This window comes from Geotrypetes seraphini, chromosome 9 (genome assembly GCF_902459505.1).
Source record: "Geotrypetes seraphini chromosome 9, aGeoSer1.1, whole genome shotgun sequence".
NCBI classification, from domain to species: Eukaryota; Metazoa; Chordata; class Amphibia; order Gymnophiona; family Dermophiidae; genus Geotrypetes; species Geotrypetes seraphini.
This window is the reverse complement of record NC_047092.1, coordinates 5,986,993-6,000,144: the sequence shown is the minus strand read 5'-3', so window position 1 is coordinate 6,000,144 and position 13,152 is coordinate 5,986,993. Positions and strand designations below refer to the sequence as shown.

The window sequence follows — 13,152 nt, the reverse complement described above, 5'->3', positions numbered from 1 at the left end:
ATGGACACAACCCCCAACCCTCCTCGGCAGCGGGTGAGATGCCCATGTTCTCCCGTCGCCATGCCTGAAGCTCTGATTGGCCCAGGTTGTTTTAGGCCCCTCCCTATGGTAGAGGCCTTATGCGTCTGGGCCAATCAGTCCCTCAGACCCCTCCCCAGATGCATCAGCGAGAAGCCTAAGGGTCTGATTGGCTCGGACGCCTTAGGCCTCACCTATAGAAAGAGCCTTAAACAACCTGGGCCAATCAGAGTCTTAGGCCCCTCCCCAGTGCATCTGGGGAGGGTCTTGAGACCCTGATTGGCCCAGATTGGTAAGGAACCCCTATGGGAGGTGCCTTAAACAATCTGGACCAATCAGAGCTTCAGGACCCCTCCGGGGAGAGGAAGGTCCATTTTGAAGAGGTGGGCGGCCAGAGGGAGTAGGCATCCCTCTGGCCAATCATGTAAAGAAAGGTAAGGGGAAGAGGGTGGGAGTCGTTGGAGGCATAACAAGGGGTGTAGCATGGCATCAGTTGGAGGTTGTGTCGGTTGGTGGCAGGAGAGATGCCCACAGTCTCCCGCCATGACTCTATGCTTGCCCCCTCCCCCGCAGCTGGAAGGGTGTGTCAGTTTGCAGTAGGAGACCATGGGCATCTCTCCTTCTGCTGAGGGAGGCTATAGTGCACATACTCAAGAAGTATGCTTTTAGTACTCCCACTAAAAAAAAAAGTAACTATTATTTTTTATCAAAATATGCACTTTTAACAGTGCTGGCACCCCCAGACCTGTCGCTGATTTTTATGCTAAAAGCCGACGCCGCTCTTGGCGATGTTTAAGAATCAAATGGAGTGCTCGTTTGAATACTGGAAAGCCCATTTGCATGCTAGAAAGCTTGCAAAAGACCGTCATAAGTTTTTGATGATCAGCCGCTAAAATGCTAAACTGGCTGGAACCGATTTTGGTTTGAGAATCTTCCATTGCCCTAAAGAGCCCATTAGGGGCAGAGCAAGTCCCTGAGCTCTGCCCCCTTCCGCCTTAAGCAGTCAAAATGCGAAACTCCCTTTATGGCACCGTTTCAAAACTAAAGTGGGACAAATGCAGGGCCCGAGTCGGGCGTCACCATTAGCTGCCCATCGAGGGAGTCCTTGATTTTCAGAGCCGAATGTCGCAGGTTTTCTTTTGTACTTTTAAGCACCTGCCGGACTTTCATTCCATGACACAAAGACACAAGATCACCCAACACCCCCCCTGCACACCCACATCGGGTTATTTGGTTTTTTTTACACCTGCACCCCTTCCTCCCCCCACGCAAAAATAGAAATGGTGCAGCCCCTACCGCCCCGCCTCTCCCACGGCTGCGCCAATGGGCGTCGGGGGCGTTGTGGGCGCGTGGCGCGTCAGGAGCTCGGCGGCTCGTGCTCGGGAAAGATGTCCGGCGGGTTTCTGTCGGCGGTGACCCTGCGGTGCTGCCTGAGGCGCGGTTACCGCACCAAGAGAGGCGTCTACGGTTACAAGCCCCGGAAGGCGGAGGGCGAGCGAAGAGCCGCCGACGGGGAGCCTGTGGCGGCCGGCAGACCAGGTCAGTCGGTGTCGTGCGAGGGCCGGGGAGGTTCGGGGCAGTTCGAGCCCTCCTGAGTTTACTTCGCTTTTTTCATTGACCGAAAGCGGCGGGTAAACCCAGGACTGGATTGTACAGTCCTGAAAATCTGGAGCTGGATGGCAGTTCGGGGCCAGGGGAGGGGCCAATGGGAGGGACTGTGGGGAGGGGGGGGCAGAGAGGGTGTGGGTGGCGTGGGGAGGGGAGCCAGGGAGAAGGAGCTGGGGTGGCAGAGGCGGTGGTGTGGGGAGTGGCTGGGGTTGGGAGAGAGGGAAGGGTGGGTGGGAAGGGAAGGGGAGCCAGGGGGGAGGGCTGGGAGAGGGGGGGTGGTATGGGGGAGGCTGAGGAGGGGTCCCCCCATATTGTCTGGGGAGGGGTCCCCCCATATTGTCTGGGGAGGGGTCCCCCCATATTGTCTGGGGAGGGGATCCCCCATATTGTCTGGGGAGGGGTCCCCCCATATTGTCTGGGGAGGGGTCCCCCCATATTGTCTGGGGAGGGGGTCCCCCATATTGTCTGGGGAGGGGTCCCCCCATATTGTCTGGGGAGGGGTCCCCCCATATTGTCTGGGGAGGGGGTCCCCCATATTGTCTGGGATGGGGTCCCCCCCATTGTCTGGGGTGGGGTCCCCCCCCATTGTCTGGGATGGGGTACCTCCCCCTTGTCTGGGATGGGGTACCTCCCCCTTGTCCCCCTCAGACTTTTGACCTGCCCTCACCTAGCTGTAAGCTAACCAATTCCAGTTGGGAGATGTGGGGCCAGTTTTTGGATTTCTCACCATCTTATCCTTTTGGCATTATTTGATACCCGCTCAGCTGATCAGTGGGGCTAGTACTACTGTACTGGTTTCATTGAGTAGAAGAAGGCAGCTGTGCTATCTGAAAACAAGGACTAACCTAACATGGCCCTATTGGATCTGGGTATGTTGGAGGCTGTACATTGAGGACCCTGGGAGTTGTGGATCGGAACCCTGAGATTTGTTATCTTTGCTTGATGGAGCCTCAGCATGGGCTGCAATTCACCTGCTCCAGGCTCTGGTCCATGTTTTAGTACCACTGAGTATGTCCTAAAGCAACCTAGGCTGTGGGAGTGCCTCCTTTACAAGATTGTATTTAGGGAAGGCTGGCTGCTGTCATGTAATTTCAGAACTTGTGATTAATCCTCACAACCTGCAGGATTTAGGAGTGAAGCTTATGATTAAAGTACTGTGAGAAGGGAGTGACTGGCAAATGGCATGTCAAAACAGGGTAAGAAATAACATTTTGAGAATAAATGCTTAGGAGCTTGGAATAGACATTCTGAGATCTGGAATGACATCTGTGCCCCAAAATAGCATTCTAGATCAGTGCCTCTCAGCCCTCTCCTGGAGGCACATTGAACCACAGAGGCATAGCTAGAAGTCAGTTTCTGGGGAGACCCAAATATTTCTTTTCTGCCCCTCCCCTAACATTTCCCCAAGCCCCACCAACTGAAAGTGTCCTCTGCATAGCCCCTAGGGCTGCTTGAACAGTGGTGAAGCCAGTGATGCACTAACATTAACACTCCCACATGTGCTTTTCTGATCATGCACGGGACTACCAGTGTCAGCCTTTGGACCACTGCTGCAGACTTCCCTGCTGCTCAGGTGGCCTGGGGGGGCTCCACAAAGGATGTCTTTAGCTGGCGGGCCATAGGGATCTCTGCCAGCAATGTAAATGGTGCTACTAGGGAGGCCCCTGCCCACCTGTGGCTATGCCATGGCTAGTCAGTTGTTTTGGGGATGACTGTTATATGAATACGAGGTCTGTTCAATAACTCACTAACAGCAGCAGATCAGGTACGCAGCTTAGGAGTAACATTAGACAGCCACCTGTCCCTGTCCACCCACATATCTCAAATAGCCTCCACCTCCTTCTACTTACTACCTCCGCCAACTGAGAAGAATCAAACCTTACATCTCCAAACCTGACATAGCCCAACTCCTCTACGCCTATGTTCTCTCCAGGATGAATTACTGTAATTCCCTATTTAATGGAATGGCCCAAGAAAACAGTAACATAGTAGATGATGTTACTATGGTTTTTTTTTTTGCCGTTCCATTAAATAGGGAGTTACAGTAATCCATCCTGGAGAGAACATAGGCATAGAGGAGTTGGGCTATGTCAGGTTTGGAGATGTAAGGTGTGATTCTTCTCAGTTGGCGGAGGTAGTAGAAGGAGGTCTCAAACACCTCCAGCGCGTACAAAACGCAGCAATCCGCCTCCTACCATGACCCTATCTCCCCAGCCCTCCGCGCAGAGCACTGGCTCCCGATCAACCAACGCTGTGCTTTCAAGGCCCTGGTGATAGCACATAAAAGAATCTACGCCACCACCCCAGCGTACATAGGATCCAAGCTAACCTTGTACACCCCCACCCGCCTCCTCCATTCTGAAACGGAGAAATGCCTTTGCATTCCCCCAGGAAGGTCTCTCCTGTCAGAAACCGCCGGCAAACGCTCCTACAGCCATTTCATCCCCCATCTCTGGAACTAACTCCCCCCACAAATCAGACTACAGAACTCTGATGACCTTCCGGAAAGCAATAAAGACCCTCCTCTTCAACTGAAATTCTAACTGCAAGCTACCCCTTGACCCCCCCCTTATATTCCCCTTCCTTTCTGCACTCTCCTGTACTTAAGTTGCTGTATAGTCTTTGAACTGTCCAAAATGTACTTAAGTTGCTGTATAGTCTTGTACTGTCCAAAAAGTTTTCCATTGTGAATGTTGGCTTGTAACCCGTTCTGAGCTACTGGGAGGACGGGATAGAAATAGAAATAAATAAATAAATAAGTTCCAGGACTAATTTTATAAAAATTTATTAAACAATCTTACAACTTATTCCATTGGGTCCCCTTCAAAGTACTCCTCTTCCCTGCATATACACTTTTCCCAACGTTGTTTCCACTTCTGGAAACAGTCCTTAAACGCATCTTCAGGAATCGCCAAAAGTTGCGTCAAATTTTATTTTGTTTTGTTTACATCACTTTCCTTTCAGCGTGGATTTAAATTTAGGAAACAAGAATAAGTCAGCAGGGGCCAAGTCAAGAGAGTAAGTTAGCTGGAGAAGAACTGTCACCACGTTTTTGCGCAATATTTGGGAATTTTGATGTATTCAAAACACCTTCTACAATTCATGACATGCTCCCCATAAGCCAGTGGTGTTACCCAATTTAAAACAGAACTTCATGCTGTAGTGCTGCTCATTGAAGTCGCACATGATGAAAAATAACCGATCAAGAAAACACACTTTCACAAAAACTGCTGTAGCTCGGAGATGAGGTTTCAAGCAACTCAACACCATCTAGTGCGTCTCAAAAGACCTTCCCATTGGTGTGCAATTCAAACTGTCCTGGAACCTTTTGAACAGACCTCGTTTGCATGAGGATTTTGTTTACCTCAATCATATCTCCTCTCAGCTGTCTCTTTTCCAAACTCAAAAGAGTCATAACCTCTTTAGCCTTTCCTTATATGAGAAGAATTCAACCCCTTCATCATTTTGGTTACTCTTTGAACCATTTCTAATTCCACTATGTGGACACATTGAGGGATACAAATGATCCATTATGTGGACTGGACTAGGTGGACTATGTGGACACATTGAGGGATACAAATGATTAAGGTATTCGCCCAAGTACGCCTGGCTGAGCCTCCGCGTGTGTGGACCACCGGACTGGATGGACCCCAGGTATGGTCCGGTGCAGGCATTTCTTATGTTCTTATGTCATTTTTGAGATACAGTGACCAGAATTGAATGCAATACTCAAGGTGAGGTCGCACCATAGAGTATGATACAGAGGCATTATAATATTCTTGGTTTTGTTGACCATCCCTTTCCTAATAATGCCTAGCATCCTGTTTGCATTTTTTGTTATAGCTTCAAACTGAGCAGATGCAGGTACTGTACTTTGATAATGTTTTCCACTTTGTACGTCCTAAAGCAAATGTTTTACCAGAAATGGAGACAAATTTACAAGTGAATTACATTTCTTTGTTCATTTGCTTGCTATATACTGCTTTTTGTCCTGTGGGATGACGAAGTAGTTTACAGTAAATGAATGTTTAGCAAAGGGATTTTGGAACCAAATTTGCAGTATGAGAAGTTATGTTAGTAGATAGCTAGAAACCTACTTGTGCTGATTAAGCCAGGCTGGAAGAATATGAGTACTTGTGCAACACAAAAGAAGCACTCCAGATAGGAGGAACGGCCAAAAACTACAAACATGATGCCATAAGATTCAAAGTTTCAAAAATGCCCAAGTGGTGTTAAAAATTCTTCACAAATTGAATGGCAAAAATACTGACTATGGCTTTATGAATATGCATGAGATGGATTTGCATGCACTGCTTCCATCTCAAGCATTTTCGTTGTGGAAAACCTGGCTGGCTTTTGTGGCCCTTGAGGACTACAGTTGCCCACTCCTGGGTCAATTAATGTTCCCTCTGAGATAGGTAAGCTGATTACTGTAGTTACTGCTGAAGAAAGGCTTGGTGGAATATTTTGAATCTAGCAGGATGATCCTAGGTAGAATAGTTTTTACCAGAGGGAGATTGTCAGATAAATCTGATCGATTGGCTATGGTACATGTGGGTTTTTGACAATGATACACACAACAGGCTTTGGAAAGAATAGATTTATAAAAAGAAAAGCGGACGAAACAATTTTGGTCAATATGGGACAGATAAATACAGATCTTACCTGTTAAGGCGAGAAGTCTGCTGATTAACAATTTAAATCTTTGACATTTACCCCTAGGCCCTGCTTGAAACCAACTTCACTGGGGAAGGGGGTAAAAGTTATTGCTTTGTAGATTGTGATGGGGGTAAGGTAATAAAGAAATGGTTCTGAGCTCCCTTGAGAGAATGGTGTAGAACAGGGGTAGGCAATTCCAATCCTCAAGAGCCGGAGCCAGGTCAGGTTTTCAAGATATCCATAATGAATATGTACGAGATGGATTTGCATGCACTGCCTCCTTGAGATGCAAATCTATCTGATGCATATTTATTGTAGATATCTTGAAAACTTGACCTTGCTCCGGCTCTCAAGGACCAGAATTGCCTACCCTGGTGTAGAACATAAGAATAGCCTTACTAGGTCAGACCAATGGTCCATCTAGTCCAGTAACCCGTCCTCATGGTGGCCAATCCAGGTACCTGGCAAAAAAACCCCCACAGAGTAGCAACATTCCATGCTACCGATCCAGGTAGAATCACGAGAGATATAAGAATCAAATCGCTTGTCTAGGCTATTGTTTGATTTCTTTCTTAATTTATATGGGGGAGGGGGGTGTAATATATGAAAATATTTTTTTCCTGAATAGTTTACTTAGATTGTACTGGGATGAAGTGGGAGAGAGGAAGATGTTTTGTCTGATAGTTACTTGTATCTTTTTTTGTGAGCTTAATAAAAATTGTTTAAACATTAAAAAAAAAGTGGAGAAGTGCGAAGGTAGCTTATAAGATGGAGCTGGTTTAGAAAGTGGTGGAGATGATATGATAAAGAGGGTGGGGATAAATGAAGTTTAATGGAAAGGGAGGATACCAGTGAAGTGCCTGTAACATAACTGTCTAAGTTAGATTGTAAGCTCTTCTGAGCAGGGAACGTCAAAATGTACTGCGCTGTGTATGCCTTTCAGTGCTATAGAAGTGATAAACAGTAGTACAGTACTAGTACATTCTAGAAGTGTTATACCCGGACCTGGGGGAACTCCACTTTGCTCCTGAGCAGAAACGGACCTGATCCTCAGCGGTTTTAATATTGTCCTTTGTTACTTTATTCAGTACTGCACATATGCTCTCTCATAATCTATAGGGGCATAATCTTGCCTGTCTGACACTTAAATCTCTCAAATGCCTCAGCAGATGTGTCCTGTTTTTCTATATCTGTTAGTCCCCATCCCCTTTGCTTTTAAAGATGTTACATAGGGGGCATAGATTGGACAGTTGTTAAACTTGGCCTGTGCAGCTCAACTATTTTCTTCCGTAACACTCTGTCCCATTCTTTTATTTTAGTTGACCATGGCCTTGCTCGCCTTGTGACTGCGTACTGTGAACATGGACACAAAGCGGCAAAAATTAACCCTTTGTTTACTGGTCAAGCTGTGGTGGACATGGTGCCTGAGATTAAAGCACTGACTGAGGTACTGCATGGGCCTTTCAACACTACAGGTATGCTTTGTAGCCCTCCCTCGCTTAACTGTTGGATGACAGACAGAGAACATTAACAGCTAAGCTTAGAGAGTAGTAGAGAAGTTTGCGTTAAGCACAGTAAGAGTTTCAAAGTGAACCACACTGCTTTATGATCTTATGTTGGGCAGTTAAATGTGGGCCTGTGAGAAATATGCAGAATAAGTAGAGATTGGATTTGAATCCCCTATTTGCACTTTGGTGAGGGCAATGGAAGGGTGGAGTGCACTGGGGGCCCATAAAAAGAACTGCAGAGAAGTGTTTTTAAAGGGTGCCTTAGAACAGTGGTTCTCAAAGGGAATCGCCAGCCAGTCAGGTTTTCAGGATACCCCTAATAAATATACTTGAGAGAGACTTGCAGGCTTAGTAGTATCTCCATTACAGGCAAATCACTCTCATGCATATTCATTAAGGATATCCTGAAAATCTGACTGGTTGGTGGTTCCCTAGGAGAAGTTTGAGAACCACTGCCTTAGAAAACACTTTCCAGGCTTGGGGCCAGCTTGGCTCCTGCTGCTTGTTCATCATGGCAAACCATGATAGAGAACCATAAAGTAGAAGAAAGTCTCTCATGTTGATCAAATACTTTTTGAAACACAAAGTTAGTAGGGGCTCATTTAGAGGAAAGCCTATTTGTTGCATATGTCATTAACTGCATGCTGGTACCGTAGTACAGTGGACGATTATCTAGTCAGCTGAGTAGTAGATTTATTTTTTTAAATTGGCTGTTGCATGGCCACTAAAATTACAAAAGGATATCTGTGGTTTATAGAATATCTAATCTAGAAAATTGCAAGATATTTCTGCTTTCAGGGCCATTTAATGGTTCAGTTTTTAAGGTCTGAACAACTGTAGCATACAATGTATGACCTAGTCTGAACACTATTGTATACCACAAACCAGCAGAATACAGATTTTAAAATCCTAGTATATGGTCGGAAACTTGCTCTTGAAAGTCTTAGAAAGATGACGGTAAAAGTTGTCAAGTTACAGTATAAGGGTATTTTCCGTTTTTGATATTGAACACTACAAATAGCATAGATGCATCCCAGAGAGCTCAAGCCTTTGAAACATTGCTCTTTATTTTTTTGTCATCTAGTAATTTAATCATATGTTTAAAAAAATATGATTTAGAACATGTGAGTCTTGCATCTGTAAATTGTCATAACCAGTAAAAAAAAAAAAAATACAGCTTACCTGTAACATAATTGACCTTCCCTTCAAATGTGACCATTGTCAGGATTAGTGGCTTCTCATTTTCTAAAGGGAGCTGCATTGTTAAGTGAAGACCAGTTGTCTGGGGCTTTATGGTAACAACAGCTGCCACAGTACAGAATTACTATGTAGCAGGATTATTGCATCATCAATATTATGACACCATCAATTATGTCACTGCTGATGGTTCAGGGCTGAGCTCCTGCTACCTCTGGCAGCCATGGAACTTTAAAACACATTCCACAGAGAGTAATTTTGTGTGCTGCTGCACCTATACTAACAGGGTAAGACGAATTGCCAGTGGATGTGAATTGTTGTCTTTAGAACAAGTCCTGTTGATAGTGGATGCAAAATATTCATAGTAGTACAGTGGCAAAACTGAAAAGAAGGAGGGCCCATATATTGTAATGGCTTTGATTTTTGTTTTGTGCCATGTATCAAATGCATGCATAAATAAATGAATGAACGTCTCTAAAGGCAATGGTGCAGCTACATGTCCACAATTTCAGTGCAGGAAACTGAAGAGCTCAAGCGGAAAAAAACATTAAAAAATTTTTTTAATTGCTTGCTTCTAGCATGCTCAGGACTGCTAGTTTGAGTTGTCATGGTGACAATCCACTGGTTGATGGGCACAGCTTATAGGTGCTAGACTGGTCTGGTGACAACACTAAGAAATTTTTTCCCTAAAATTTCCCTGAGGTATAGCTACTGAGCAAGGCCTGTATAATGTGAAGAAGAGTGTTTATTATTATTACTCTGCACAAAGAGGGATAGGTAAAATATAAAGCAAAAAGTATTGGAAGTTACATAAAAATATAGAAAGGATGCATTGGGGGATAGTGAAACAGGTGGGAAACAGTTTGCATTCAGAGAGCAGGAGTGGCAGGTGAGTGTATAACAAAGGAAAATAAGTGATGAGAGAAGATATGATCCAAACATAGAAAATCAGATACTTGGTAATGAAGAAATAATTATATAATACAGGTAATATAAACCAAATGCTGTAGCTTCTATTTTTTGGACATGGGCCGTATCTGTAGTTCTGCCCATCAGAATGCATTGTCAATATGAAAGCTGAACATTTGATATTGGCTTGCACAGGTTGGGAGGGGAGGGGGGAGATTGTGAAAATCCTTTCTGTTCCGTGACATTTTTCCATGAGTGTAAAGAAGGATTTGTGGGGAAGAGCATTCTTAAGAATGCAAAAAGTTTATTAGCATTCTAGCACCATGTGAGAGGTCTGAGCAGGTGCATTCTTTGTATATTATGTCTCATTGTCTCCAGGTTTGGTTTAGATTGAATATGTTATCTTGTTAGCTGATCTGAATAATAATTTTAATGTTTTCTTGATGTGAATTACAGATATACTTAACATGGGGCAAGAGGAAGCCTCTCTAGAGGATGTTATGGCCTACTTAGACCACACATACTGTGGACACAGCTGCATAGAAACGAGTCAGTTTCAGAACGTGGAGGAGAAAGAATGGTTTGCTAAAAAATTTGAAGTTCTAAAGCAAGAAACATTTACTACTGAGGAGAGAAAACTTTTGGCAAAATTAATGCTAGAATGTCAGGTAAATGGGAGTCATTGCTGATCATTCTTGCTCTGTGGCCTCTTTGCTCAACAGAAGCTCTTAGAACTGAACTACGGCTACATTTTCACTGCCTCAATTCTGAATAATGTCCTACAATTGGTGTGGGGTTAGTGGTCAAAATATTTGTCCAGGTGAATTTGGAAGGTACCTAGACAAATCAGTGACTTTTAAAATTCCTTTTTTCCCCCCTACTTCCATTCAGTGGTTAAATTTTGTCCAGATATTTTGTTGGCACAGAATTCAACCAGATAATATAAGAAGCAGAGTTTGAGATGTTCTGGGAGCATGAATTAAGCAGGCTCTACCTTGAGGTGCCTTAGTGCAGTGTTTCTCAACTCGGTCCTGGAGTACCCCCTTGCCAGTCAGGTTTTCAGGATATCCACATTGAATTTGCATAAACTTGATTTGCATACACTACCTCCATTAAATGCAAATTTCTTTCATGCATATTCATTGTGGATATCTTGAAAACCTGATTGGCAAGGGGGTACTCCAGGACCGAGTTGAAAACACTGCCCTAGTGCATGATTGTGTGTAAAGTTTTGGGGGGTGAAATTTGACAACCAACTTTCTATGATGGAACAGTTGGAGGAAGAGGAGGTAGTGAGGCTCTGCTTCTACCAGATTTTTGCAAGGTCTGCAAAAGAACAGTATTATTTGAACTTTTAAAGAGACTTACAGACATGACTTTTTGAAGGAGTGGGGCTAAGGCTTCCAGAAATCTAGTGGGTGAGTCTAGGACACTTTTCCCTGTAGTGCTGGTAGTTCAGGGATGATGGGACAAATCCAGGGGAGACTCCATGGAAAATTGTAACAGTCTAACAAACTATACCTGAAAACACAGGGTGTAGTATTTAATGTACAAATGGCAGTGTTTTATACTTGGCTATTCAGTGCCAGGCCGTACCTGTGCTAAATCTTGAGTATTCGGGGTGCTGGACGTTATCTGGGTCTGCCAATATTCAGTGCTGTTACCTGGCTAACTGTCTAGACATTCTTTTGTGCTGCTAACTTTGCTGGAGAGTAATCCGGCACTGGATATTAGTAGCAGCCGAATAACATCCAGCTCTGCCATAACTCCATCAGTTGAGGCGGTCAGACAACCATCACTGACTGGACCCGGTAGGCATTCATTATGCAGAGAGAAGGTACTGCTATCGAGAGAGCTAGCTTTGAATATCCACCCACATTCTTTGTTTAAACAGTTTTTATTGATGACAACAATAGAGCAACAACAATTGGTATAGACCAGTGGTCTCCAACTCAAACCCTTTGCAGGGCCACATTTTGGATTTGTAGGTACTTGGAGGGCCTCAGAAAAAAAGAGTTAATGTCTTATTAAAGAAATGACAATTTTGCATGAGGTAAAACTCTTTATAGTTTAAAAATCTTTCCTTTTGGCCAAGTCTTAATAATAATATTGTAATTTATGGTTAAAGAGACATATGATCAAGAAACTCTTTATTTTGCTTTTATGATTATGAGGGCCTCAAAATAGTACCTGGCGGGCCGCGAGTTTGAGACCACTGGTATATACCATCGACAATAGCCAGATACAAAAATCAAAATAAGAACCAACAAGTCAAGTCATCAATCTTTTGCATAATAACACCGTTCACCCCCCATCCCCCCTACCAATTGTCCCATCCTCCTACCTCAAAAACGACCCACATTCTTTAACTCCACAAAATATTTTTCAGTCTGATATCTGTCAGCCCTGAGGCTTTTATTAAGTGCTATATAGAATTATGCTCCAGAGAAAAATTCAAACTGTTACCAAGTGATGGATACATTCAAGTCGGAGGTTTCACATAGTGATCCAGAGCATCCAGATTACTCTGGGAAACGTACAACTATTATATATTAACAATTACTTCAAAATGAAATGTTTTCTACTTTCCAAAAAAGGACACTGAGAGTAGGATATAATCTCCCCCTCCAAAATATTTCCTTTGCAATTTTGGAGCTTTCTGCTGAATTATGAAGTCTGTTATCCTTTAATCGCTTACTGAATGTACTAAGAGCATGGAGCTCTTGGGGGGGGGGGGGGCAGTGAGGCACAGAGGTATCACTTGGAGTAATGGACTGACATGGTGGTTACAGTAGTAAGTTGGAAAATAGGAGACCTGAAGTCATGATTTTCTTCTGGCATTGGCACACACTTTGCCATTAAGCCCTGTATCTGCTTGTGAATTCTTGGGGGCAAGGATTCCTAAAGTTCACAGGTCCTTCTTTCCTGGGGCTCCAGCAGATTATATATTATTTATTGTGTATTTGTATATTCAAATCTCCAGTAAGTTTCAAAACAAGTAACGGTCCATAAGCTAAGTTGTAACAAACCGTAGACCCCAGAAGTTAAAGAATTATGTCAAAATAAATTAATCCTTTCTTTGGAAAAGTGCCTAGGTGAAAATTTAATTTTATTAAAATCGGTTTCATATAAATTCTGCTGTTGCAAAAGAAACCAGAAAGAGATGCAAGCGAAAACAGACTCTGATAGTAATTGGTGATAAAACTTTTAATCTATGTAAACATGGAAGTATTACTTCATGATTCCACTCGTA

At 44.0% G+C, this 13,152-nt stretch overlaps 1 protein-coding gene across 2 annotated transcripts in view; it reads left to right on the top strand.

Moving 5' to 3' along the window:
* The first annotated feature begins 382 nt into the window (after positions 1-382).
* Positions 383-13,152, top strand: part of DHTKD1 (dehydrogenase E1 and transketolase domain containing 1) — a 63,386-nt gene continuing 50,616 nt past the window's right edge. The window contains exons 1-3 of one of the 2 annotated variants that reach the window (XM_033958692.1): positions 383-452; positions 7,605-7,760; positions 10,356-10,567. In XM_033958692.1, the coding sequence (XP_033814583.1) occupies positions 7,703-7,760; positions 10,356-10,567 (270 nt within the window). In that variant the 5' untranslated portion in view covers positions 383-452; positions 7,605-7,702. Of the gene's footprint in view, positions 453-1,283; positions 1,558-7,604; positions 7,761-10,355; positions 10,568-13,152 lie in introns of those variants that run through there. The other variant, XM_033958691.1, reaches the window with a different exon arrangement.